Source organism: Microcaecilia unicolor, chromosome 3 (genome assembly GCF_901765095.1).
Source record: "Microcaecilia unicolor chromosome 3, aMicUni1.1, whole genome shotgun sequence".
In the NCBI taxonomy this organism is placed as follows: Eukaryota; Metazoa; Chordata; class Amphibia; order Gymnophiona; family Siphonopidae; genus Microcaecilia; species Microcaecilia unicolor.
The window spans coordinates 13,749,142-13,775,862 of record NC_044033.1 but is presented as its reverse complement, the minus strand read 5'-3'; the positions used below and the strand labels follow the sequence as shown (position 1 = coordinate 13,775,862).

Sequence of the window (26,721 nt, the reverse complement as noted above, 5' to 3'; positions counted from 1 at the left end):
ACTAATTTTGCCATCAACACACGGCTATTTTGTAGGCGGTAAGGGCTCACATGCTAATCCTGCGCTAATCAGCACGCAGTAATATAGCTGTGCTAACTGATTAGTGCAGAAATGCCCACTCTCCGCCCCAGGACACGCCTCCTCTGAGCTCTTTTACAAAGTGACGGTAAGCCCAACACAGGCTTACTGCATGCTAATCTGGAGCTACTGCCGGCCCAACGTGGGCACCGGCGATAGTTCCAGCCCCAGCACACACAATTTCCCATGCTAGGGAAAGTTGACCTGTATTTTTTAGCGTGGTGCTAACCCGGCAGTAATCAGGCAGCAGCATGCGCTATCCAGTTACTGCCAGGTTAGCGCGGGAGCCCTGAACACCACCTCACTGTGTGGCAGAAAGTGCTCCCCCCCTGCTTGGCCACATGGTAAGAGCAATCTTACCACATGGCCATGGCTAGAACTCCTTATTCAGTCAAGGGTTTACTCTGCCCTGGAATGCTCCCAAAATAGCTGGTTTTGCATTAGGTACTAACCAGACATTTTCAGTGGTACTAACGAGTTAAGAGCTACTGAAAATGAGCAGTTAGCCCTGAACAAGTGATTTAACTGGCCAGGAGTCATTTCTGGCTGATTAAATTGCTCTAAATATTGATCACCTAGTTACTATTAACCCTGGTTAAAAGTAAAATAACCCATCTTAATGATAGCCCATGTTGATAACTTTCCCATTTAAACCTAATCTAAATAATATTGTAAATTGTAATAGCAAATTCCATTTGTGCTGGTATGAAATACCTATTATCTAGTCTCCTTACCCTGGCAAAGCAATTAAGAAGCCGCTTATCATAGTCATCTGTGACTCTGCCTCCATACTGTACTTCTCCAATCATGTAGCGTACAGTGCTCCAGGAAACACCCTATGTGCAATAAAACGAAAATCAATGGCATCATGTGAAATTGAACTCAAGCACTTTTTTCCCCAAACATTTCTGGCCACTTTTTTTCTTCCATGATTAGAAAATTTGACTTTTTCTCCCTCCCCCAGCAATAAAGAATTAACATATGTGTTGAATATTTGTATAATTTCCACTAATCTCACAATGTGTGCACAAATGTTTCCTTTGAAAATTCTCACACATTTATCCCCTCCTGTTTAGTATACACACATTTCCCAGCTTTTTTTTTTTACGTGCATGTGTATGCATTTTATAAAAAATGCATATAAATATTACCTCCTCCAAAAGGCTGCTCCCGAAAAAGTCTCTGCTCAGTTTGAGCATTAGTTTATGCACATTTGAGGAAGGCAATTTTCTAAAAGCCTATTTCCGCAAATAAAACATTGTTTTACCTGTGGAAATGTCTTTTAAACTACCCCCTAAATTGTCACCTTCTGAGAATGTCATAATTTGCTTGAAAATACATCTACCAATGTGTAAAAATAAGGGAGGAATTCCTCAAGGTGCGGTAAATGTTTGCTTTTTACTGCACCTTGATGTACCGCCAGATTCAGCAACCTGTGGGATTCTGGTACCACAGGTTGCTGAATCCTGTGGTAAAAGAAAAATGCTGCTTGCAAGCTGCGTTATTCTATTTGCCCGGGAGCATTGGATTGATGCAGTCCCCAGCCTTACCAGAGGTTCTTGATATCCTGTGGGGCAGAGGTTATGCCACTCGCTCCCGCCTTGTGGCTGCTGGGTCAGAAAATGACCACCTAAACCACTAGCTGTAATACTGCAATACTATCACTAGGGGTCAGGCTGTCATATATGAGGAAATGCCCAAATGCCCATCTTTTAAGACTTTGATGTCCCTTCCTCTTCTGTGACTGGAGTTGGACATCCATATTTTGGTCCCTCCCTAGTCCTGTCCAAACATATCCACACCATGCCCTCTTGTTATATGGAAGCATTGCAGTATTAGATGTCCATATCATGCCTTTGTAAAATTGGGATTTGGACATCCATTCAATATGGACATCTAAAAGTCAGTTTTCAGACATCCAAAATAAGAATAGACCTTCTAAAATAACCACCATAACTGAGGTCTATAAAATCCTGAGTGAGCTGTAATGGATACAAAATCAACTGTTTATTCCTTCAAAAATGTTAAAAATTAGAGGACACACCATGAAGTTACGAGGAGGGGCATAATCGAAAGGGACGCCCAAGTTTTGCTGAGGACGTCCTTGCAAAACGTCACCATGGAGGGGCGGGGAAACCCGTATTATCGAAACAAGATGGACGTCCATCTTTCATTTCGATAATACGGTCGAGGACGCCCAAATCTTGAAATTTAGGTCGTCCTTAGAGATGGTTGTCCCTAGACTTGGTCGTTTCATTTTCAGTGATAATGGAAACCAAGGATGCCCATCTCAGAAACGACCAAATGCAAGCCCTTTGGTCGTGGGAGGAGCCAGCATTCCTAGTGCACTGGTCCCCCTGACATGCCAGGACACCAACCGGGCACCCTAGGGGGCACTGCAGTGGACTTCACAAATTGCTCCCAGAACCATAGCTCCCTTACCTTGGGTGCGGAGCCCCCCAAACTCCCCCCAAAACCCACAACTGTACACCACTACCATAGGCTTTACAGATGAAGGGGGGCACCTAGATGTGGATACAGTGGGTTTCTGGTGGGTTTTGGAGGGCTCACATTTACCACCACAAGTGTAACAGGTAGGGGGAGGGATGGGCCTGGGTCCGCCTGCCTGAAGTGCATTGCACCCACTAAAACTGCTCCAGGGACCTGCATACTGCTGTGATGAAGCTGAGTATGACATTTGAGGCTGGCATAGAGGCTGGCACAAAATATTTTTAAAGATGTTTTTTGAGGGTGGGAGGAGGTTAGTGACCACTGGGGGAGTAAGGGGAGGTCATCCTCAATTCTCTCTGATGGTCATCTGGTCAGTTCGGGCACCTTTTTGTGCTTTGGTCAATAAACACCACAAAAACCGTCTCCTGAGTCGAACTGCACAGCGAGGAACAAACCCGACCATCCAGGATCGCGGAAAAAAAGAGACTGTTCACTGCACATTTGCGTCGCGGGCAGGAAGCCGCCCATGCATGCGCAGTGGGTCGGCCCGCGCGGCGGAACGTTCGGGAAGGTTCTTAAGCTTTGAAGTTTCTTCCGTCTCCTGGGCCGTCGCGGATGACGACTCATGTAAGAATATTGAGCCTGCTTGTCCTCGGAGAATGGATGGTTAAGTGACTTGACCAGAGTCACAAGGAGCTGGAATGGGACTTAAACCTAGTTCCCCAAATTCTCAGGCCACTGCACTAACCATTAGGCTACTCCTCCACTCCAGAGTTAGAAGCAGGATACTGGGCTAGAAGGACCATTGGTCTGACACAGTATGGCAATGCTTATATTCTTATGAGTGCAGCAATGCTGGTGGAAGATAAGTCATGCAGCATAATTTTGAACAGATTGAAAGGGAAATAGATGGTTTGGTGGGAGACCTATGAGGAGCAGTTGCAGTAGTCTAAGCTGGAAGTGATGAAAATATGGATAAGGGTTTTGGTAGTGTGTTGATAACTTAAATCTTGGCGTGCCACAGTTATTGTGTAGCAAGCCTAGATAGAAAAGAAAAGGCACACTTTTTAATATTGAAAGTGTTTTAAAATGTATTTAAAACAGGCTAATGATGGTAAAATGTGAACTAACAACAAATAGAGTAACAGTAGAATTGATAATGGTCACCCATGTTAAAGCAGAGACACAGATCAGTTCTGATTTTGTGCTACTACATGCCTAAAGCTACAGTTCTAGAACTGCATACATATGGTGCAGAAACTCAGAACTTGATCAGCTGTTTAGGCTGACTTGTAAGAAGTGGCAACCTATCTTAAAGGTTGTAAGGGGTAGTGTGCCTTTAAACAGGATGGAGTCAGTCCAGAAGGTGGCTACTAAAATGGTCAGTGGTCTTCATCATAAAGCGTATGGGGACAGATTTATAGATATCAATATGTATATTTTTGAAGAACGGTGGGAGAGGGGAATATGATAGAGGTGTTTAAATAACTATGTGGCATAAATGTCCAGGAGGTGAGTTTCAATTGAAAGGAAGCTCTGGAATGAGGGGGCATAGGATAAATGTGAAAGGGGATAGATTAAGAAGTAACCTGAGGAAATACTTCTGCAAGGAAAGGGTGGTGAATTCATGGAACAGCCTCCTCGTGGAGATGGCGGAAATGAAAACTGGATCTGAATTCAAGAAAGCTTGGGACAAGTACATAGGATCTCTTAGATTGAAAGAGATAGTATATAGCATGGATGGGCAGATTGATAGGCCACATGCCTGCTCATTTTCGAAAGGGAAGGGCGCCCAACTTCCGACACAAATCAGGAGATGGCCGCCCTTCTCCTGAAGCTGGTCAAATCGGCATAATGGGAAGCCGATTTTAGGCACTCTCAACTGCAGGCTGTCGCAGGAGCGGCCAAAGTTTAAGGGGGCGTGTCGGAGGCGTAGCGAAGGCGGGATAGGGGCATGGGCAAGAGATGGGCACCCTGGGCAGATAATGGAAAAAAGAAGGGCGGCCCTGACGAGCATTTGGCCGACATTACTTGGTCCATTTATTTTCACGACCAAGCATCAAAAAGGTGCCCGAACTGACCAGATGACCACCGGAGGGAATCGGGGATGACCTCCCCTGACTTTCCCAAGTGGTGATTAACCACCTCCCACCCCGAAAAAAAACTTCAAAAACTTGTCTTTTTTTTTTTTTTTTAGAGTATGTCCTTCGCTAGGCCTCCGTCCCTGCGACGGCAGTTGAGGACATCCAAAATGTGGATGTTTCTGTGAGAAGGACGTCCATGCCTTTGCTATGCCTCCAACACCCTATTTATTTATTTGGATTTTGGATCACCAGTAGCAGCAGTGGGATTTGACCCAGCCACCTCTGGATTGCCAGACCAGTGCTCTAGCCACTAGGCCACTCCACTCCCTTTAAATTTGGCCATCCCTGTGGGGGGCAGTATGTAGGTCCCTGGTGGGGAGGTATGTGTGTGTCAGCAGAGGCATAACGAAGGCATGGACGTCCTTCTTTCAAACATCTTGGATGTCCTCAACTGTCCCCCACAGGGATGGCCAAATTTCAAGGGAGGGGAATAGAGTGGAGGAGTGGCAGAGTGGCCTAGTTGTTAAAGCACTGGTCTGGTAATCCAGAGGTGGCTGGTTCAAATCCCACTGCTGCTACTTGTGATCCAAAATCTAAATAAATAAATAAAGAGGGTGTTTGAGGCATAGCAAAGGCATGGATGTCCTCACAGAAACATCCACATTTTGGACATTCTCAACTGCCAGTCACAGGGAAGGACGTCCTGTCCTTAACTGCCGTCACTTCCCCTCCTTAGGAAGGAAATCGTGTGAAAATGAGGTAACAGTGAGCAGCTCATTTGCATGCAATTTCCTTTTCAGATCGGTAAGGGAAGGGCTTTTTCTATTCAGTTAGTGGGACCAGTGCACTATGAATGCTGGCTCCTCCCACAACCAAATGGCTTGGATTTGGCCGGGTTTGAGATGGCCGGCATTAGTTTCCATTATCGGCGAAAACCAATGCCGGCGATCTCTAAGGGCGGTGATCTCTAAGGGATTTGGCTGGTCCTGACCGTATTATCGAAACGAAAGATAGCCGCCCGGCCCATATAGATGGCCGGCCCCATTCGATTGTGCCCCTCATGGTCTTTATCTGCCTTCATTTTTCTCTGTTTCTATGTAAAAGAAAAAGAAAAGGGATGCCTAGAAAGGGCTTAAAAATTATTTTCAATGAATTTCATTTTTAGAAGCTTCCTGTACTCCAGCAGGTGGATTGCATAGTTCACGTATTTCAATAATCCAAAGGGAAATGCTTTTCATGCAAGATAAAGCTTCCACCAAACAATGCAAACTCTCATGCTGAGGGAGTTAAATGGTTGCTGCTGTTTTATTGAGTGCAAGAGTTTCCTGGTTGTTTAACAAAGATTAGTAATTTGCTACATTTTATTTATTGTAGACTGAGTGAAAGAAATGTCATAGCATTGTCACTGCCACTTTTGTCCTAACTGCATTGTTTTCTCACTGCCCTGACTGTGATTTCAAGAAAAAGAAACCCCTGATATTTGTTGCCTGGTAAAAGAGAGAAAATGTTTCTATCACTGTCATTTTTATACTGAGAATGTAAAGTGATTGCAGTGATTTTCCCTTTACTCCAAAGTTCCCAATTAGGACCTCCTGTGTTGAAATTCAGTTTCTGCCACTTATTTTTCGTACCTTCTCTGTATGAGATGACATTAAAGAATCCAACCTATATATAGAGGAGATGAGAGATGGTAGATATGAAGGGATATTTAAATACCTGACAGATACTTAGGAGTCCTTTTACAAAGGTGCACTGAAAAATGGCTTGCAGTAGTGTAGGTGCGGGTTTGGGGCATGCACCGGTCCATTTTATAGCGCACTTGTAAAAAAGGCCTTTTTAAAATTTTTGCCCAAAAAGGATGTGCGGCAAAATGAAAATTGACACGCGTCCATTTTGGGTCTGAGACCTTATTGCCAGCCATTGACCCAGTGGTAAAGACTCATGCGGTAAATAGGCAATAATGATCTACTTTCAGACCTGTGAGTTCTTGTACCAAGTAGAGCACTGCCGAGCCCGGTACTTGGACCAGGTTCTGCTTGGTGGCCGGACAACCCCGGGTTTCACCTGCGCTGACCGCTGTTCCCCAGAGGTTGAACCCCTAGGTGTGGACGGCCTGCAGGGCTTACGAGATGCAGCAGGAAGCGGGGTGATGAACGTGATGGCCAGACAGGCAGCAGGCAAGAGAGTGATCCAGGTATAGGCAGAGTCAGTAGGTAGGCAGAAGACACAAGAGAAATCTACGTACAGGCAAGGTCAGTAGGCAGGCAGCAGACACAACAGTAATCCAGGTACAGGCAGAGTCAGTAGGCAGGCAGCAGACACGAGAGTAATCCAGGTACAGGCAAGGTCAGTAGGCAGGCAGCAGACACAACAGTAATCCAGGTGCAGGCAGAGTCAGCAACGAAGAACAAAGTAGAGGAGAAGCACACTACTGAGCAAGTAACACCTACCAAAGTAGAAGCTGAAGCAAGGAGTCTAGGGAGAGCTCAGCTGATAGTGCTGGCGTCTGACATCAGCAGGGAGAAGGGGTACAGCCATAGGACAAGAGCAGGGGAAGGAGGAACCGGAAGACCAATAGGAGAGAAGCAAGGGAAGCCAGGCAGAGGAAGAGCAGACCCAGGTGGGTGGAAGCAAAGCAATCAAGGAGCCTGGAAGCCAGACAGAGAGAGAGAAGAGCCAGGTGCATGGAAGCAAAGCAATCCAGGAGTCTGCAGCCAGAGAAGAACTACACACACATGGCTCAGGGCTGTGCCAGTCAAGTGTGCGTGTCGACGGGACCCTGTGCAGCCCGAGGAAGCTGCTTGCATTGAGGTAGGGGACATGACACCTACGCATGCCAAATGCCATTTGGTGCGCGACTGTTATGCACCCGAAAATAAAAAATATTTTTCAGATGTGCGTATCGGACATGCACCAAAAATGAAATTACTGCAACAGCCACGCCGTAGTTGGGCGGTAACTCCATTTTGGTACGCGTTGGGCATGCATAGACACGCGGCTTAATAAAATGGCCCCTAAGATTACTGAAGAAGCAAATGTTTTTCAGGGAAAGGAAGCTGTGGAATTAGGAGTCATGATATGAAACTTAAAAGAGGAACATTTGAATAAAGGTGAATCAGTTGTTTCAGTGTACTTGGATATTCAGAAGGTGCTTGAAAAATTCCCTCTTGAGAGGCTACTTAGGGAATTAAAAATCATGGGATAAGAGGTCTCACTGTGGATAGGTAACTGGTTAATTGATAAGAAGTAAACAGTTGAACTAATTGGTAAGTTTATCCAATGGAAAGGGGATAACAGTGGAGTTCCTCAGGGATCTGTACTGGGCCTGGTATTGTTTAATGTAGTCATGAATGACCTGGAAGTCAGAACAAATAAATTGATCACATTTGTAGATGGAACAAAAATATTCAAAGTAATGAAACATGAGTAGATTGTGGGAGCTGCAGGAGGAGCTAACAAGACTGGACTAACATCTAAATGGCAAAAAAAAAATGTAGACACATGCAAAGTGATGTACATAGGAAAAATTCATCCTAACTATACTTATACAACATTGGGTTCCACACTAGGAGTTAACACATGGTAAAACGTTCTTGGTGCGAGAGTTAGTATTGGGTCCATTTGGCAACGTGATCTTAACATGATCAAATCTGAGTTAATTACTAGTGTGAAGACACAGAACAAATCTACTGCATTAGCATTTAGCTTTCAAAAAGGCAACTATGACAAAATGAAGAAAATGGCTTTAAAAAGCTAAAAGGAGAAGAAGCAAATTTTAGAAGTTTAAATCAGACATGCATGCTGCTTAAAAATACCATCTTGGAAGCCTAGATCCGATGTATTTCACATATTTAAAAAGGTGGAAGGAAGGCCAACCGATAGCCGTCATAGATAAAACGCGAAGTAAAAGAGGCTATTTAGATGTAGAAGTGATCTTGCTTAAGGGAAATTGTGAGGGGAAGGGGGATGGATTAAATGTATTCAAAAGGAACAAAAACAGGAAGTTCCTCTACGGCAAACCAAGGAAAACACCAGAAGAGCAGGGGATGACACACGACTCAGAGGCTGGAAGTTGCAGAAAGAATACTTTATTATAGCAGCACCAAAATAGCTGTAGTCCAAAAAACAAACGATGCCATCATTGTGCTCAATGATGGCATCATTTGTTTTTTGGACTACAGCTGTTTGTCTGCCATCAGATGGATTGTTCAGTATGATATCCAGTGTATTGCATCACAGAGTGTTTGTACGTGACCCCTGAAGCAGGCGGCTTGCCTGCCGAAACATGGACCCGTGTCGGGTCTTTAGTGTTGGAGCTGCTATAATAAAGTGCTCTTTCTGCAACTCCCAGCCTGTGAGTCGTGTGTCATCCTCTACTCTTAAATGTATTCAAACCTGTGCCTTATTTTGAAATTCCTCAAGAAGATCATTTTTGAACAGCTTTCTACCCATGTCGAGAGCTCAGCCATTCTACATCCAAGCCCATGGGCTGTACTCACTGCTCTTGTCAGTGACCTGCATCAGATTCTAGATAGTGGTAATATTGCATTAATCATGTCACTTGACTTATCAGCGGCCTTTGATTTAGTGGACCATTCATTTCTTCTCTCTCGTTTGGCCCAAAATGGCCTTAGTGTGACTGTGATCAACTGGTTTACATCATTTTTACAAGATTGTTCTTTTTCTGTATCATTTCATTCCCAAACATCTGATTCTCAAATACTTTAATGTGGTATCCCACAAGGATCTAAGGGTCTATTCCTTCCCCTCCACTTTTAACATTTTCCTCAGCCCCCTTGTTACCCTTATCCTAGAAGCAAAATATCAAATGACATTTTATTTATTCTTCCCATTTCACCTTTATTATTGTGCTCAACCCATTGCAATGATGCATTAGAACACTTTCCTCTTGGATATGGGAGCATAAGCTTGTACTTAATACAAACAAAACAGCAGCATGCTAGATAGCTGGGATGTTATCACAACTCTCTATGATTCCAGTGCTGTTTGGTTTACCTATTCAACCCGTCTCATCTTTTCGTTACCTGGGCACTCTCCTAGATTCTAGTCTTAGCTTTAAAACCCAGGCTCTGTTCTCTTTGGCGTGTGCTAGATCTAGCTACGTTTCATTCAGTAATTCAGACTTTATTGATCTCATGATTAGACTACTGTAACACTGTCTATGCAGGTTTTTCTTCATCTCAAGAAAAACATTTTACAAATCCTTCATAATATGGCTGCTAGACTGGTCTACTGTGCCAAGAAATACGATCATATCACTCCCTTGTGCCTTAAGCTTAATTGGTTACTGATAAACTACCAAGTTTATCACTCTGGTCATTCTTCCTAATTTAACTCTTTAAAGATACAATATACACCCACTTGATCTCTACTACTACTTATCATTTCTATAGCGCTACTAGACATATGCAGCATCTCTAGGGACCCATCATCTTGTTTTACCAGGTCCAAGATCCGCTCATTATGAATCAACAAGAAACACAAGTTTTTTTTTAATTTTCTAGCCCTCAAACGTTGGAATAACTTACCTTACATAGCCATAACGAGACCTCATTCCCTACTTTTAAAAAGATACTTAAATCTCATTTTTTAAAACTACCCTTTGAACCCAGCTAAGCGATTTTTGACCAAACTGGGTAGTTGTGTTACCCATGAGAGTTTATGAAAATTTGATGATTTCTATGACTGGTTGGTCTTGAGCTTGTATGTATTGTGTCTTCTTTCCTTTCAACTTTGGCATGCTTTTCTATATGTATATTTTATTTTCAGATAATTGTATACTAATGCAGTATAAAAAGCTCAGGATAAACCATACTGTGATATATCTATATCTATATATATCTATATATGTACATATATATATTTTTTAATAATTGTAATTTACCTCGAGCTGTTTGGTGATACAATCAAATTTTGTAAAGTAAGTCATCTATTATAAAGTAATGTATTACAGCCAAAAGAACATCTTTCAAAAAATGGAAAAATAATTCAAATGAAGAAAACAAGAAGCTGAATAAGCACAGACAAGTTAGAAGCAAAGCATTCATAAGGAAGGCTGAAAGAGAATTTGAAAATAAATTTGCTGAACTTAACTTAACTTGAAATAAACTTTTCAGGTACATTAGATGCTGAAAGCCTGTGAGGGAGTCATTTGGACCATTAGATTGTCAAGGAGGAGGATGTAAGGGTTCTACCTGTGCCAAAAATGATCTTACAGAATACTACAGCTAAACTCATTTTTGTTCTCAAGAAATCTAATAACACTATGACTGCTCTTGGTTACCAGTTCAGGCTCGAGTTTTGTTTAAACTTGCCTGCACATTTTAAAAAATATTTGAAGGCTCTGTTCCTGTTTACCTTTTCAATTTGCTTTCTTTTCCTCCTGTTTATTATATTTCACAATCTACAGATTCATTTCGATTATTTCAGGCTCCTTCTTGGGTGTTATATTTAAAAGAATTTTAAAGGATACCTTTTGTTATCAAGCCCCTAATTTTTGGTCATCTCTTCCCTCTTCACTCATCCTTTTCTTATTTTTCTTTTCGTAAGAATCTGAAGACCTATCTTTGAAAAAACTTTTTTTTTTATTTGTAGAAGAATTTTATTGAGAGATCAAGTACATTTATCCAACAATAACAGCAAACATATAGTTAGCAAAAACAGAACTCAATGACCGACCACTCCAACAGACTGAACTAGAATGTCCATTCTTCTGCGTTTTTGTTTGAAATAAGATCACTATATATTAAGATAATATTCACAACTTTTTGGCTAAGTGATTTGTTATATATTGTCTAGCGATTTTTTTTATTTTGCTCTCTCTGTCACCCGCTTTGGACCTCTATTAGTGAGAGCTGTTGGGATAAAAGAATCATATCACATTATATTACATTACAAAAGTGATGGCAGGTAGGGGGAGGTATGGGTCTCGGTCCACCTGTCTACAGTGCATTGTACCCACCACTACACTACTCCAGGGACCTGCAAACTGCTCTAGTGGATATGGCTATAACATCTGAGGTTGACAGAGGCTGATGAGAACTATTTTTAGTCATATTTTTTGAGGGGTGGGAGGGGGTCAGTGACCACTGGGGGAGTAATGGGGGTCATTTAAGTTACCTTTTTGTGCCTTGTTATAAAAACAGGTCTAGACTAAAACATTGATGTTTTCAACCTACACGTTTTCATTTTGTTCTATTATGGTTGTAAAATGTCGAAGTATTAGGCATGTCCTAAGCCCACCCTAGTCCCAGCTCTGCAACACCCCCAACAGGCCCCATTGTGATTTGGACACACTGCAGATGAAGTGCATAGATAAGCAACTGCATAATAGGTTTAGAAAATACCGATTTGGTATCGAAGGGGATGGATTTCATATTCAATTGTGTTTGTGCGATTTGTTGTTTAACTTCGAAAATTAAAAAGAAAATATCAATTTGGATGACTTGAGAAGAAATACATCCAAGTGGTGCTTTATGACACTTTTTGGACATTTTTCTCTTTTGAAAATGGGCCCCATAGTGTATATGGATTTTCAGAAAACTTTTGATAAAGTCCCTCATGAGAGACTACTGAGGAAATTAAAAAGACATGGGATAGGAGGCAATGTTCTGTTGTGGACTGGGAACAGGTTAAAAGAAAGAAGAGTAGAGTTAAATGGCCAATTCTCTTAGGGGGTCTTTTACTAAAGATTAGCTCGTTTTCTGCAGCAGGGTCCATAGGAATAAAATGGGCCTTGCTGCAGATAACTCGAGCTAATCTTTAGTAAAAGACCCCCTTAACGAAGGAAGATGAATAGCAGAGTATCAAAGGGATCTGTACTGGGACTGGTGCTTTTTTAACATATTTATAAATTATCTGGAGATGGGAATGATCAAATTTTCAGATATAAAATTATTCAAATTTGTTAAATTTCATGAGGAATGTGAGAAATTGCAGGAGAATTTTAGATAATGGGAGGACTGGGCATACAGATGGCAGATGAAATTTAATGTGGACAAATGCAAAGTGCTGCACATTGGGGAGAATAATCTGAAGAACCTGATGCAAGGTTCCACATTAGGAGTCAGCACTGAGAAAAAGGATTTAGGGGTCAATGTTGACAATACGCTGAAATCTTCTACTCAGTGGATGGCAGCAGCCAAAAAAGCAAACAGAAAGTTAGGAATTATTAGGAAAGGAGTAGAGAATAAAACAGCGAATATCATAATGCTTTCTGCATTGCTACATGGTGAGACCATATCTTGAGTACTGTATGCAATTCTGGTCACCGTCTCAAAAAAGACATAGTGAAACTGGAAAAGGTACAGAGAAGGGCGACCAAATGATTAGGAGGATGGAATGACTCTTATATGAGAAAAGGCTAAAGAGGTTGGGCTCTTCAGCTTGGAGACGAGATGTCTGAAGTGGGATATGATAGGATTAAAATCCTGAATCAAACTGAATGGGTAAATATACAATGATTGTTACATAATAATACTTTTAATACTTTTAAGACAAATAGGAAAAAACATTTTTTGTACTCAATGCATAGTTAAGCTCTGGAACCCATTGCCAGAGGATATGGTGGAATCAGTTAGCATAGCTGGGTTTAAAAAAAAGGTTTGGACAAATTCCTGGAGGCAGAGTCCTTAAATGTTATTAAGGCAGGCCCTGGGAAGGACACTGCTCATTCCTGAAGTTAGATAGTATGGAACCTTGCTACTCTTTGGGATTCTGCTGGGGACTTGTAACATGGCTTGGCCACTGTTAGAAGCAGAATACTGGGCTGAATGGACCTTTGGTCTGAACATAGGGTTAGATATTCAACTGGTGGCAATCAGCGTTTGTTTTTTTTGGTCACTGCTGACTTTATTCCCGGATATTCAATGCTGGTCATGTCTGGGCACTGGCACTGAATATTCAGACATTTGCAGCTGGTTAACACATTTGTGGTTAAGTGTAATATTCAGCACTTAACTGTATAAAGAACAAGTTAGCCATTTACACACCTCTGAGACCTCTAAAGTCCTCTCAAGGAGCATCACCATCTGTACCTTCATCAAAAGAAATTGTACAATATGATACCCGCCAGCGAATATCCTCAGGAGTAGCCTCTATGCTCTGGAATTTACTCCCAGAGGGGCTATGTCTAACTCAAGACTACCTCTACTTCAGAAAGCAGATGAAAGCCTGGCTCTTCTCCCAAGTCTTTAATACATAGGGTGACTGTCTATACACTCATTCGGTACTTGGACTAGCTTTCTACACACACTGCAACTTAGATCAGTTCCTTACATCTTGTTTAACTGTATAAAGAACTTGTCTTGAGTTTAGCCACCTATTGATTTATCCCAAATGACTCTGTACCACCCTTCTTGTCCCCGTCTATATATCTGCAGTTGGCCCCTTGGCTACATGGTAAGCTGTGTTGTAGAAAATCATTAGCATCATATCTATGTTATTTGAATGCTCTATTGCATTGCTTATTAGATGTTTCATTAGCATTTTGCAGATTTCATATTATATCTCTGTGATTTGAATTTCAGTGCTGTTAAATGTATATATATTTTTGACGGTAGTCCTATTATTCGGTTTTAATTTGCTGTTCTCAAATTTACCAAATTTATTGTATTTATGTTTATATTTGGTCATTTTTATTATTGTTATGCTGTTAACAAAATTGTTGTACAGTGGTGGCCCTACCATTAGTCCAGCTGAGGTGGGGGACTCAGGCGGCACTCTTGTGAGGCAGAATTGCCCTGCCCTTCCCTTCCCAATCCCATTTCCTGAAATTACCTTTTTCTTTTCTTTTCTTGCTTTTCAAAAGAAGGCGGTGGCAGCGATTCCCATAGGCTGCCCTACCGCCAATCCCGGCCCCTTCTCTCTACTGAGGAAAGAGGAAATTACATCAGTGAGCTGCCTGCAGTAGAGAGGAGGAGCCTGGACCGGCAGCAGGACAGCCTATGGGAGTTGCTGCCGCTGCCTTCTTTTGAGAAAACAAGAAAAGAATAGAAAAGGTAATTTCGGGGGAAGGAGGATGGGGAGGGAAGGGTGGGTGCAGCAGCAGCTCATTTTTGCCTCAGGCGGCAGATTGTCTTGAGCTGTCCCTGCTGTTAAACACCACCTTGGGTGAATCTTTTCATAAAGAAGGTAATAAATCCCAATAAATAAATAAATAAATAAATAAAGAGAGGACTGTTTTATGTGGTCATATTTATGCAGTTACACACTGAATATCAACACTTAACTGCGTAAGTGCCAACTCTGTCCCCCTGAACACCCATAAATGAGCCAATTTCGGCTCGGGCACTAAAAGGGTATATTCAGCTGCATTATCCAGTTAAATGCCGCTGAACATGCCAGGTTTGCTGTGGGCAAGTGATTTAAATAGCCACAAGACATTTGTGGCTGTTTAAATTGCTTTGAATATCGACCCCATAAATACCAAGTAATTGAAAAACAGAAAAGAATAAAACAAAAAAGAAGAAAAAAAAAACAACCACATCACCAGGGAAAGCAGAAGTAAAGAATCACTGGCAAGGAAGTCTACAGCACTAACCTGCTAATGCAACTGTGACTGAAAAATAATCCACAAAAGAGGACCAAACTCTGTAAATAATGCAATTTTGGAGTGGAGGAGTGGCCTAGTGGTTAGGGTGGTGGACTTTGGTCCTGGGGAACTGGGTTCGATTCCCACTGCAGTTCTCACTTAACCCTTCATTGTCCCAGGTACAAATAAGTACCTGTATATAATATGTAAGCCGCACTGAACCTGCTATGAGTGGGGAAGCGCAGGGTACAAATGTAAAAATAAAAATTAAATAAATAATGAAATTTGGTTCCATAAAAATGTGGTTATCCTCTCCACAAAGTACATCTTCCATGCTTTAAGCTACTCACGTAGGGGAGGTTGATCAACATTTCTCCAGTTGGGATCAATAGTTAAATGAACTGCTAGTAATAAAAAAAGTTTCTAAATCAGTTCTAATTGCACCCTTTGGTGATTTGGATTAAATTACTTGCCTCTTCCATGTCCAAACTCAAAGCAAGCTGCAGTCAGACACATGTGTGCACCCGGTGGGGAATGGGACTGTGAAGTACAGCAGTCTTCCCTCTCTCTCAAGCCTGTTCTATAATCCACCCTCTTTCTGATCTATATATTGTTGTAGTTCTATTCTTCTATCTGCAGCCATTTTGAAGCGGTATCAGGGGTAGAAAGGTAGATTTGGGAGTCATCAGCATAGAGATGGTAGGAAAAGCCATGGGATGAGATTAATGAACCAAGAGAAGAAGTGTAGATAGAAAAGAGGAGGGGTCCGGGGGGGGAACCAAGATGGCTGCCGCACCAGTCGGTGTTTGAGACGCTCAGCGGCTATGAGCTGGAAAAATATTTCTTCTTAATACAAAATGCCTCATACAAAACGAAAGGCAGTGGTGAGAGTAGTGCCTCCACCTACCTCAACCTCCTCTCTGGTTCAAATGCCGATTGAACGTTTCTTCCCGGGTGTCTCCAGAACCATACAGGGAGTGGATCCCATTGCAGGAGTCTCCGGGGAAGCGGAAACCCTGCTGGGAGAGGAAATCTCCCTGTCTCCACCATCAACATCGCTGATCCCTCCTAGCCCGGCATCGCGAGTGACCCTGGAGAGAAACCCTGTTGAACAGGAAGTGATTTCGACGAGGGCGTCTGGTGAGGACCCAGGCAAACAACCGATAGTCCGGGGCGTTGGGGGAAGTGTCCCCATTACAGCGCAGACCTTGGAGGTGTCCCTGGAAACCCTAAAGGTGACGTTGGACCAGATCACAGACACACTTCAGAAGACGTCAGGTGATGTAAAAAGCCTTAATATTAAATTTGAAGAAATGAAAAACACCGTGGACTCTGTTAAAACTGATTTAACAACACAAGTCCATTCTATTAAAAAAAAAGTAGATATTTTGAAAGAATTTAAATGTGTGGTTTCTAAAGACTCTTCAGATATTCGACGTAAGATTGAACAAATTGAAAACTTTAATCGGCGTCTCAACCTCCGTCTTTTGAATTTTCCTATAATAGCAGGGGAAACGCTTACAGATACTTTTCACAAATATTTAATGGAAATTCTCCATATTCCTCAGGCGGCAATACCCCCAATAAATAAAATATATTTTATTCCTCGATCTAAAGATGGACAGCAAGACCTTGAAAAAGATACTGCTAACTTACAAAATATTTCAAAAATATTGGAACAATCTTCTGATATAATTATACACAGAGCCACGGTGATTGTTGCAATGGTATTTGAACAAGATTACAATACTATTTTAAGATTATACTTCAAAAATATAAAAGCCCAATTCCATGGTATTAAGGTTTAGATCTATCCGGACGTAACAAAAATGACTCAACAAAAAAGAAAACAATTTCTTGCTTTGAAACAAAAAACTATAGAGATTGGAGCTACTTGTTTTCTAGCATACCCATGTAAGTGTGTAGTGAAACTGGGTCAAACAAAATACAATTTCTTTTCACCGGAACAGCTTAAAGTGTTTCTAGAAGTTAAAACAGTGAAATAAGTTAATTCTGGAATTAACAGCCTGTATTCTATTTAAACATGAGTGCCTATTAAGGTCTAGTTTAATTTGATCAATGCCTATATAACTTCTCTTACTCTTTCCCCCCCATGCAATTATTGGGGTCTAAGAAAGGTTAAATATTTATTTGTATTTGTAATTGTACTCATTATAATTTTCTTATTTTTCCTTCTTGTGACAGACATGTAAATAATTTCTATTTGAATGAGAATGTTACAAATTCTTAAATTTAAATATTTCTTTACTTGTATTGCTATAACAAGGTTATCCTTGTGAATTATAATTAAAATCATAAATAAAGATATAAAAAAAAAAGAAAAGAGGAGGGGACCAAGAACAGAACCCTGAGGTACGCCGACAGGCAGAGGGATAGAAGTAGAAGAGGATTTGTGTAAATGGGTGTATGGGTAGAGGGAGGCAGCTGTAAAATAAGGTGGGTGGAGGGAGGTTGGAAAAAAGATTGGGGAGGGTGATGTACAAGAGGAAAAAGGGGGAAATACAGCATATGGATAGAAGAGGATGGAGAGGAGAGAAGAGGGGGATATGCTGCTTAAGAGCGGAGGGAAAGGAAAGGAGGACATGCTCATGGATATTTGCTTTTTTGGAAATGTACATCTTTTCATTTTGTATTTAGCAGAGTACAGAAGAAAATGCATTTCTATTACTTTACTAGTATTTTCACTGCGTATAGCATCTGACTTTCTTGGGAGGGGGTCAAGGTGACTGAGTTGCGCAGGGACGTGACAGGGTAGGGGGCATGGCAGGGGAGGGGCAGGGTAGAGATGGGGGGGGGGGGGCGAAGATGCATTTTATTTTGTGTCCTCTTTTTTGTCACGGCAAATATGGTAACCCTAAGAGGTCCCAAGACTGAAACATTCATATTTATGATGTCACCCTCCATATGTTTTTAATTGTTAGTGAGATTATTTTGTTACCACACACTTCTATTGTATCTGCTTCCTTTATTGGTGTTTATGGTTTTGTACATGAAAGGGAGTTGCCTTTCCCTCTTTTTGTTAGTTTAGATTGACTATATCTGGCATTAGAACATTAATTCAGAAAACATCTGGACTAACAGAAGGGTTCCTCAAGCCCTTAGTGAAAATAAATTACTTTTTACAAGATAACTACAGATTTTCAGAACAAGTTAACGAACTTCAAGAGTTGCCACCTAACATCCTCCTCATCACAGTGTATATGGAATCAATGAACATCCACATCCTCCGTGCAGATGGCATGGCAGCATTTCACACACTCCTAAAAAGAACTTCCACAACCCTAAATACACAGCAGAAACTGCTGCAAAACTAACTGAACTCATCCGAATCCTCAAAATACTTAAGCTTCAATGATGATATCTATGTACAGATTATGAAAACTACCAAAGGCACTAGAATGGCACCACAGTATGCCAATCTTTTTATGTCAGAACTGGAGGAAATATTACTTAATGGTTGCCACAACACTCTCCAGATATTTCCAGAACATAGATTACACCATGGAAAGTGTTAACTTTTTTAGATACTACAAAGACCAATGGTCACACATGTTTTTACACAGAAGACCAACTGATGTCTAAGTACCTTCGTAGCTCTACTTTCTAGCTGGCCCAAGTTCACATTCCGACTGCTTCCTGACACAAGGGGTAGGAACCCGTATCCCCCTACTTGTTTACATACTACATGGCAACCTGGTTCTCTGTTTGAATTAGGATAATTTGGTTCAGCAGTCGATCTCTGAAAGCCTTTAGAATGTTCCAAATTTCCTGGAGCTCAAGGAGGTTGATGTACAATGAGATCTCCAATGGGATCACCAATATCACCAATACCGTTCAATGTAATGATGACGCCACTCGGAAAAAAAACTGGAATTAATGGGTTCCAACCCATTTATATATGCAGACCACATCACCATCTTCATACCTTTCCAAAACAATATCACAAACATACAGGACAAAATTACAAAAGGATTGGACCCCATGGAAGAATGGGCAACAACTTTCAAACTGAAAATGAACAAAGACAAAACCAAATTCCTAGTACTATCTAAACCAAACAACCCCACATCCTACCAAAAATTCACAATCAACCAACAAACATACATTCCACATCGAAACACAGCTTAAATACTAGGAATCATTGTCAACAAACATCTAACACTGGACAATCAAATATCAGCAGTAACATCAAAATGCTTCAGAACACTATGGAAACTGAAGAATAAGAGACTATTTCCCTAAACAATCTTTACAGATACTAGTTCAATCAATGATACTATCTACTACTACTATAAATCACTTCTATAACGCTACCAGTTGTATGCAGCGCTTTACAATTGAACATAAAGAAGACAGTCCCTGCTCGAAAGAGCTTACAATCTAAATCAGGACAAACAGACAGGACCAAAAAGGAGAAGGGAAGGACAGACAGAAGGACACATAAGGATAAGATAAAAGTTACAAGTGAGAAGTCGAAAGCAGCATCAAACAGGTAGGCCTTTAGCCCGGATTTGAAGGCAGCCAGGGATGGAGCTAGACGTAATGGTTCAGGAAGCCTATTCCAGGCATAAGGTGCGGCGAAATAGAAGGAGCGGAGTCTGGAGTTAGCGATGGAAGAGAAGGGTGCAATTAGGAGAGATATGCCTAGTGAATGGAGTTCTAGGGAAGGAGTGTAGGGAGAGATGAGGGTGGAGAGGTAGTGATACTATCGTAACTAGACTACTGCAATGCAGCATACGCAGGGTGCAAGGAAAACACACTAAAATCACTGCAAACAGTCCAAAACATGGCAGCAAGACTGATTTTCAAGAAATCAAAATTTGAAAGACCAACCCCACTGCTTGAAACACTACATTGGCTACCAGTCAGGGCAAGAATATTTTTCAAAGCGAGCACCCTAATCTTCAAGATACTATTAGGAATAGCACCTAAATATATGCTTAACGGGTTTGAACTATCCTCAATAAATGTCAGCCCTGTAAACAGAAACTACCTACTCCTACATATACCCAACTTGAAAAACACCATCTACAAAACTATCTACACAGCAGGATTTAGCTACCGGGGTTCCAAATGGTGGAACTCGATACGAAAAACCATAAGAAGCATCACAAATCTCCTCCAGTTCAGGAAAAAAAAAAAAAACCTACCTCTTCAAAACATTCTACAGCTAATCAGAAAGATATTGTCGCCTTCCTTTCAAATCTACCTCTTCAAAAATTGTATGAAAAAACATCACAAAACTCTACAACTGAACACAAAAGCTACCACTACCCTTTCTTCTTCAAATCTCAATCTGTGTCTTCAAAAACTCAATGAATAAACTCTACGAATAACCACATGAACTACAGATGCCCTCTCCACATTGCACAACACTATTGTAATGCCACCAAAATGTGAATTGTAAGCCACTTTGAACCAAAAATTGTTTTTTTGATAATAGCGGGATACAAGAATCTCTATATATAAAAGGCACCACCAACGTTCTAAATGAAGCCTCCAGCCGGATGTGTGAAGTGGTGTAGATATCCGGTTTCCCCATGAGTGTCTGCCCTGCCCTCGCTCTCTCTGTAACACAGCTCCTGAATCCTGACAAATATAAACAGTGAAGGAAAACACAGCAGGAATCCTGTATAATTACCAAACACTGCTCTCCGAAACTGGGAGGGGAGAGAGGACAGAGGGGAGGGGGGAGACTCTCACTCTCTCTCTGTCACACACACACTCGCACATTCACTCTCTCTCAAACGTGCACACTCTGATAAAAACCTTGCTAGCGCCTGTTTCATTTGCATCAGAAACAGGCCTTTTTTTTACTAGTGTATAAATAAACAAATCTCTTGGGTGGATCAAAACCCTTGGGTATGAAGACCTTTCTGGGGCAGATGAATTTGAAATAGTAGTCCCAGGGTCAAAATGGATCATGTGCACCAAAACAGTGAGTCAACTGGGGGGTGATCTGGACAACATCCACTAGGTTCCTCCTGGTCTAGGACCACTGGGAAGCTAAATATATTGGGAAACTCACAAATGGAGGAGTGCCATGGGTATGAGGTGGAGGCCATCCGGCTTATTTTCGAAAGAGAAAGACGACCATATTTCGACCCAAATCGGGAGATGGGTGTCTTTCTCCCGTGGGCGCCCAAATTGGTATAATCGAAAGCCGATTTTGGGCGTCTTCAACTGCAATCTGTCGCGGATACGGCCAAAGTTGACGGGGCATGTTGGAGGCGTCGTGAAGGCGGGAATGGGGCGTGTTTATCGGCCGAGGAGAGATGGGCGTCCTCGGCCGATAATCAAAAAAAAAAAAAAAAAAAGACGTTTTTAGCGCGAATTTGGGTCACTTTTTTTGGACCCTTTTTTTTCACGAACAAGTCCCAAAAAAGTGCCCTAAATGACCAGATGACCACCGGAGGGAATTGGGGATGACCACCCCTGACTCCCCCAGTGATCACTAACCCCCTCCCACCCAAAAAAAAGAACTTTAAAAACTTTTTTTTCCCAGCCTTTATGCCAGCCTCAAATGTCATACCCAGCTCCATCACAGCAGTATGCAGGTCCCTGGAGCAGTTGTTAGTGGGTGCAGTGGACTTCAGCCAGGTGGACCCAGGCCCATCCCCCCCTACCTGTTACACTTGTGGTGGTAAATGGGAGCCCTCCAAACCGCCCCCAAAACCCACTGTACCCACATCTAGGTGCCCCCCTTCAAACATAAGTGCTATGGTAATGGTGTAGAGTTGTGGGCAGTGGGTTTTGGGGGGGATTTGGGAGGCTCAGCACCCAAGGGAAGGGAGCTATGGACTTCAGAGGTAGTTAACTTTTTTTTAATTGTTACAAGTGCCCCCCAGGGTGCCCATTTGGTGTCCTGGCATGTGAGGGGGACCAGTGCACTACAAATCCTGGCCCCTCCCATGACCCAATGCCTTGGATTTGTTCGTTTTTGAGCTGGGCGCCTTCGGTTTCCATTATCACTGAAAAACGATACCACCCAGCTCAAATACGCACAAATCCCATGCATTTGGCTGGCACAAACCGTATGATCGGAAAAAAGATGGACGCCCATTTTTTTTCGAAAATACGGTTTGTCCCGCCCCTTCACGTACCCGTTCTCGGAGATAGACGCCCATGGAGATGGGCGTTCGCGTTCGATTATGCCCCTCCATATGGCCTAACAGCCTTAACATCTGCTGAGCTGTGACCTGCTGGCTGCTCTGGACCTCAGTGGTGATGGCAATGAGAGTACCTGCCCATGCCTGTGGCAGGTAGGCCCAAGCCTGTACTGTGACTAGCAGGGCTCCAATGAATTCCAATTGCTGTACCGGGTAGAAGTGGGACTTGGGGTAGTTATGTCCACAACACAGAAGAAACCAGTCTCCGTACAAAAACAACTATTGCCAAAAACAGTGAAGACGACACTAAAAAAGGAAAAAAATAATAAAAATCAAAAAAGAAAAAAATCAAAAGGAAATAAAAATAAAACAAATAGAATCAAAGAATGAAGTCAAAAAAATGGGACGACACAAAAATGATGATAAAACTTTGAATTTATTAAGGTTATATGACTCGACACAGCTGTGTTTCGGCCCAACTGGCCTGCGTCAGGAGTCTGTTAACACCATGTACATATTCTCTGGTTGTATCAATATTTATGTGAAGAATGTTCTGTCAAACGATACCTCATTGCAATAACTCAACCTTTATAAAGGCTGTGTAAACAATCTTGCAATAATCGCTATGGAAAACTGTAGCTGGAAAACCTTCAGACTAGAGTAGCTGTAAATCAGCCTCTCATACACTGAAAAACCTTCAGCCTCTCATACACTGAAAATTTTCAGTGTATGAGAGGCTGATTTACAGCTACTCTAGTCTGAAGGTTTTCCAGCTACAGTTTTCCATAGCGATTATTGCAAGATTGTTCACAATGAGGTATCGTTTGACAGAACATTCTTCACATAAATATTGATACAACCAGAGAATATGTACATGGTGTTAACAGACTCCTGACGCAGGCCAGTTGGGCCGAAACACAGCTGTGTCAAGTCATATCACCTTAATAAATTCAAGGTTTTATCATCATTTTTGTGTCGTCCCCTTTTTTTGACTTTATTCTTTGATTCTATTTGTTTTATTTTTATTTATTTTTTATTTTTTCTTGATTTTTATTTTTATTATTTTTTTCCTTTTTTGGTGTCATCTTCGCTGTTTTTGGCAATACTTGGGGTAGTTAACCATGATCCCTAGTAACTCCAATACCCGAATAGTTCTCCTCATGGACTCCTGAGCACCCTCCTTCAAAGTGCTCTTGATCAGCCAATCGTCCAGATAAGGAAACACAAGAACTCCTAGTCTGCTTAGCGACACAGCGACTGCCACTAGACATTTGGTAAAGACCCTGGGAGCTGGCATGAGGCCCAATGGCAGAACGCAGTACTGGAAGTTGTGTTTCCCCACATGAAATCTGAGATACTTCCTGTGACTGGGAAGTATCTGGATGTGAGTATAGGCATCCTTTAAGCCTGAAGAGCACAGCCAATCTACGTTTTGCCTAATGGTTAGTTCATATGACTGAGATCCTGGAGAAATGGGTTCAATTCAGTTCCTTGTGACCCTAGTCAAGTCACTTAACCCTCCATTGCCCCAGGTATAAAAACTTAGATTGTAAGCCCACTAGGGATAGAGAAAGTACCTGCATATAATGTGTACAGCGCTGCATACATCTAGTAGTGGTATTGAGATGATTAGTGGCAGTAGTAGTATAGTCAATCATGTTACTGAATGATTGGGAGAAGGGTGCTAAGGAAAGCATCCTGAACTTTTCTTTCACCAGAGGTCCAGGATGGGATGTGATCCTCCCTCCCCCCCACACTATTTTCTTGGGCACAAGAAAGTACTTGGAATAGAATCCCTTCCCATCTTCCCCTGGTGGAATGTGCACGACTGCATTGGCTTTCAGAAGGGCGAAGAGTTCCTCTGCAAGCACTTCGTTGTGCAGAGAGCTGAGCTAAGATGCTCTTGGCAGGTGATTGGAGGTTGATTCTGCTAATGGAGTACGTAACTGTGGTGGACAATTTGAAGAACCCACCTGTTGGAGGCTACAAGGGTCCACCTTTCTTAGAAGACATTCAGACTCTCCCCTACCATCCCTTCCTTTGACTGGGGGCCCAGTTGATCCTTCGGGGTACGCTGCTGGCAAAGGCAAGGGTGCTGGGGCTGGGACTATTGGGAAGTGGGAAGAAGGAATAAACCTATGCCTTTGAGACTAGTAAGTACCTATTCTAGGCTCAGTCAAAAACCTCCAATAGGAGAAGGATGAAGAAGACGGCGGCTGAGAGAAATAAAGAAACATAGAAAAATGTAGCTAGATAAAGACCATATGGCCTATCCAATCTGTCTGTCCATGCCACCTACTCTCCCTTTCACTCCCTTAGAGATCCTATGTACTTGTCCCAAGCTCTCTTGAATTCAGATACTGTTTTTGTCTCCACCACTTTCACCGGGAGGCTGTTCCACAAATTCACCACCCTTTCCATGAAGAAGATGTATTCTATTTTATTTTTTATTTATTTATTGCATTTGTATCCCACATTTTCCCATCTACTTCTGAATCTATCCCCTTTCACTTTCACATTCTAGAGCTTCCTTTCAATTGAAAGAGACTCACCTCCTTTGCATTTATGCTGCATAGGTATTTAAATGTCTTTATCATATCTCCTCTCTCCCGCCTTTCCTACATACTGAACTCTTGAAGTCTGTCCCATACGCTTTATGATGAAGACCACTGACCATTTTAGTAGCGGTCCTCTGGACTGACTCCATCTTGTTTATATCTTTTTAAAGGTGCGGTCTCCGGATTTGTACACAATATTCTAAATGAGGTCTCACCAGAATTTTATACAGGGGCACCATCATCGCCTTTTTCCTACTGGCCATTCCTCTCCCTAGGTACCCAAGAATCCTTCTAGCTTTTGCCTTCTCCTTTTCTACCTGTTTGTACACCTTAAGATCATCACATACGTTCACAACCAAGTCCCACTTCTCTTTCATGCACAAAAGTTCTTCATCCCCCAAACGTTACCATTGCTTGGGTTTTTGCAGCCCAAATGTATGACCCTGCATATTTTAGCATTAAATCTTAGCTGCAAAATGCTGGACCGTTCCTCTAGCTTTGCTAAGTCCTTCCTTATGTTATCCACACCATCAGGGATGTCTACCCTATGGCAGATTGTGGTATCATCCACAAAGAGGCAAACCTTACCAGACAGCCTTTCAGCAATATTGCTTACAAAAAATGTTAAAAAGAACTGGTCCAAGAACTGAACCTTGCAATACACCACTGGTAACATCCTTTTCCTCAGAATGAGCTCCATTTATCACTACCCTCTGTTGCCTTCCACTCAACTAGTTTTTAACCCAGTCAGTCACTTCAGGGCCCATACCAAGGGCACTCAGTTAATTTATTAGTCATCTAAGAGGAACTGTGTCAAAGGCTTTGCTAAAATCTAAATACACCACATCTAGAAAGAAATTAATGTTTTGTCTGACAAGACCTGCGTCTAGTGAAACCATGTTGCCTTGGGTCCTGTAGATTCTAAAAACTTTACTATTCTTGATTTTAAAAGCATTTCCATTAATTTACTTACCACAGAAGCAAGACTTACCAGCCTATAGTTCCCAACTTCTTCCTTACTTCCACTTTTGAGGAAAGGGACCACATCGGCTCTTCTCCAGTCTTCCTGGACTACTCCCATCTCTAGAGAAGCATTGAAAAGGTCAGCAAACGGAGCCACTAGAACTTCCCTGTTCCTTCAGTACCCTTGGATATTTCCCATCCAGCCCCATTGCTTTGTCTACTTTTAATTTAGCCAGCTTCTTACGAAGACACAGTCCTCTGAAAATCATTCAGGAACTAACACCCCTCCATTCCTATTTGTGTTTGTCTGCTGCAGTCCTGCTCCCAGCCCTTCAGTTGTGAACACAGAACAGAAATATTTATTAAACAACTAGTAAAAAAGGCCCGTTTCTGACACAAATGAAAGGGGCGCTAGCAAGGTTTTCCTCGTAGTGTGTATGTTAGAGAGAGTATGTGTGTGAGAGAGAGAGTGAATGTGCGAGTGTGACAGAGAGTGAGACTGGGTGCGAGTGTGTGTTTGAGAATGAGAGTGTGTGGCTGTGGCTGGGGGGCCCTCCTCACCCTCTCCGAGTTTCAGGGTCCCCCCTCTGTCCCTCCCTCCCTCCGTCCCTCCCTCCAAGTTTCAGGGTCCCTCCTTCCGAGTTTCAGGTTCCCCCCTCCCTCTGAGTTTCAGGGACCTCCCTCCCTCCAAGTTTCAGGGTCCCTCCCTCCCTCCCAGTTCCAGGCCCCCTGCCTCCGAAATTTAAAACTCATCCTGGACTTACCAAGTCGCGGTTACAACGGCCGGCAGTACCGCTAAAAGCCGTGCAAGCTCGGTCCTTCTCTCTCTCTCTCTGTCTCTCAGCTGTGGTCCCGCCCTCATTTCCTGTTTCCGCAAGAGCGGGACCACAGCTGAGAGATGGAGA

The 26,721-nt window shown here is 42.2% G+C and overlaps 1 protein-coding gene across 1 annotated transcript in view; it reads right to left on the bottom strand.

Moving 5' to 3' along the window:
- Window positions 1-26,721, bottom strand: part of DNAH8 (dynein axonemal heavy chain 8) — a 1,267,128-nt gene that overhangs the window by 57,261 nt on the left and 1,183,146 nt on the right. Inside the window, 1 exon segment of the mRNA XM_030199255.1 lies at window positions 813-914. Coding sequence (XP_030055115.1) covers window positions 813-914 — 102 coding nt within the window.